Here is a 2,317-nt window from a genome sequence, read left to right on the forward strand (position 1 = left end):
GACCATCCCCACTCCAGTTCACTTCGTATAAAAAAGAAAATAGATATCAGGGAAATAAACCAAGCCTCATAATGATATAAATGTACAGTCGGAGCTTGGTTGTTGATCATTAAAAAGTATTTGTCATGCGCCCGACCGCCGGGACTCTCTATCCTGCCACACACAGCGTGACATTATACACCAACGTTGGATCTGCCGCGGCAAAACAGAGAGCCTACGAATCAAAAACTCTAGTACATACCGCTCGACAGTGAACCGTCATGCTGTTTCAAACACTAACCCCCCATCCCCAAATTTCAACTATGCCGCGAGGCAAGTTTGAAGTTGCGCTTGGCAATCTGAAAGTTTGAAACCAGCACCAGCGTTCGCTGCGTCGCTGCACTTGTTGTTTTGTATCTACGTAATTTGTTAGTAAAGTAAACAAGATATTAAAGGTGTGAAAATACTAACATCGCAGGCCCTCTGCTTAGCAGCAGCTTGGTTCACGAACGTGTTCCTAAAATGATAAGTTAGCGACTGTGCTTATATAGAATCCGGGTCATCAAGCTCACCCGTTGACAGCAAACGGCCTGCTAGCATCTCCTGAGTTTGTTACACTCGGAGGTGCACCGCCAAGGTTCTTAGTCTGTTGGGTTTTGCCGTTAGCATTACCGCCAGCACCATTATTTGTGTTCGAATTACTTGAGCCTTGTCCTTGGCCTTTGCCACCGCGGCCGTTTCCACCATTACCGGCGTTTCCACCGTTGGCAGCGTTTCCACCGTTGCCGTTGGCAGCGTTGTTGTTTCCACCATTGGCAGCATTGTTGTTGCCACCATTGTTGCCGTTGTTGCCGCCGTTGTTGTTGTTGTTGCCATTGCCACCAACTGAAAGTATAGGTAGTTAGTAAATCCGGAAGTATAAACACGTCATAAGTTAAATCTTACCAGTGAACTTGTTGCAGTCATCCTGAGCACCACGTTGGGCAACAGGCATAATGACAGGTTGATGGTTGGCAGCAGAGAACATAGTGCATACACGGTAGTTACCAGCAGGTAAACCACCATCAACAGTAGCCGATAAAAGTCCCTGACCATTACCCGCATCATTGATACCCTTGAAGAAAACGAACTTGGTGGCGTCAAGAGGTTGAGTAGGGTTCAAAGAGTTACCCATATCTTGAACTGTAACGTGAGTATGACCAATAATTTGTCCTTGGCCATCCAGATCCTGAGGCGCAGAGTAGTACGTGTTGGCGGCATTCGTGAATGTACCGGGCGCAAAGTTCTGCACTTGAACTTGAATATCAAAGTCCTGGTTGGCCTGAATGTTGTCGTTGTGTTGAGGGTTGACCAGAACACTCGAAACCATCTTGTTGGTTGAGGGAATTTTACCCATGGCTGGTTCCTATTAGCAACTATTTACCATGTCGAGATACAGGTAATGTGGTTTACTTACGGATACCGTTACATGAACCCTCCTTCACCTGAAGACCGTTTGTCAAGGTTTGGCCGCTACAGAAGTTGATGAAGTTGGCATTATCGCTGGGTAATGTTAGTTACTGACCCCATTCAACTTGAATTTTAACAACTTACGTCTGGGACGCCGCTTCTCCATCTGCTGCATCTGGGTTACCATCGGACTGCGAACCGGTCTGGACGGCATTTTGGTTCAATGTCAATGAGGCCTGGTTGTTGTTATTGTTACCGCCATTATTGTTGTTGTTGCCACCATTGTTATTGTTCTGGTTCCCGTTGTTTCCATTGTTACCACCGTTTTGACCATTGTTGTTCTGATTGCCTTGGTTCTGGCCATTGTTACCGCCCTGGCCACCTTGACCACCTTGACCAAAGTTGCCGCCACCGAACTGACCGCCACCGAATTGTCGGGCGTTGAGGGCTCGGGTCGCTCGTCGGTTCATTATCTGATCGAACGGACGGTGAATAGCTGAGGCTTCGGCAAAAGCCGTGATGCCTAGCAGGCCGATGAGAACACTCTTGGTATGCATATTGAATAAAAGTACCCTAAGCTGATCGAGCGAGAGAGACAAGTTCTTTTCACTTCCGTCTTTCGAGGTGTGAGAATGGAAATGGTAAGATCCAAAAATGGTTCCAGACCGTTTTCGAATTAGCTGAAAGGAGTGGTCACAGACAACACTGAAGTGAATTGAAATGGGAAATGTCAAATGCTGTCAAGAAGAGAACGAATGTATAAGACACACTACCAGCGTATTCTAAGAGAAAGAGAAAGGAATGATAGAAACTCGACAGAGAATCGGAAATAAGAATTAAAAGCTGATGATGGGAATAGAAGGCATAAAAAAGGCGAGGCCAAGACATT

The 2,317-nt window shown here is 46.3% G+C and overlaps 1 protein-coding gene across 1 annotated transcript; it reads right to left on the bottom strand.

Annotated features, from left to right (window-relative positions):
- Positions 1–300: 300 nt before the first annotated feature.
- On the bottom strand, positions 301–1,985 carry GL218_02435 (uncharacterized protein; the record flags this gene model as incomplete). Its single annotated transcript, XM_033578954.1, has 6 exons — positions 301–396; positions 451–496; positions 552–864; positions 925–1,377; positions 1,436–1,521; positions 1,573–1,985. The coding sequence occupies 6 exons, from the start codon at positions 1,983–1,985 to the stop codon at positions 301–303; spliced, it is 1,407 nt and encodes a 468-aa protein (XP_033438721.1).
- Positions 1,986–2,317: the final 332 nt, after the last annotated feature.

Source organism: Daldinia childiae, assembly GCF_008694065.1.
Source record: "Daldinia childiae strain JS-1345 chromosome Unknown Scaffold2, whole genome shotgun sequence".
Lineage (NCBI taxonomy): Eukaryota > Fungi > Ascomycota > Sordariomycetes > Xylariales > Hypoxylaceae > Daldinia > Daldinia childiae.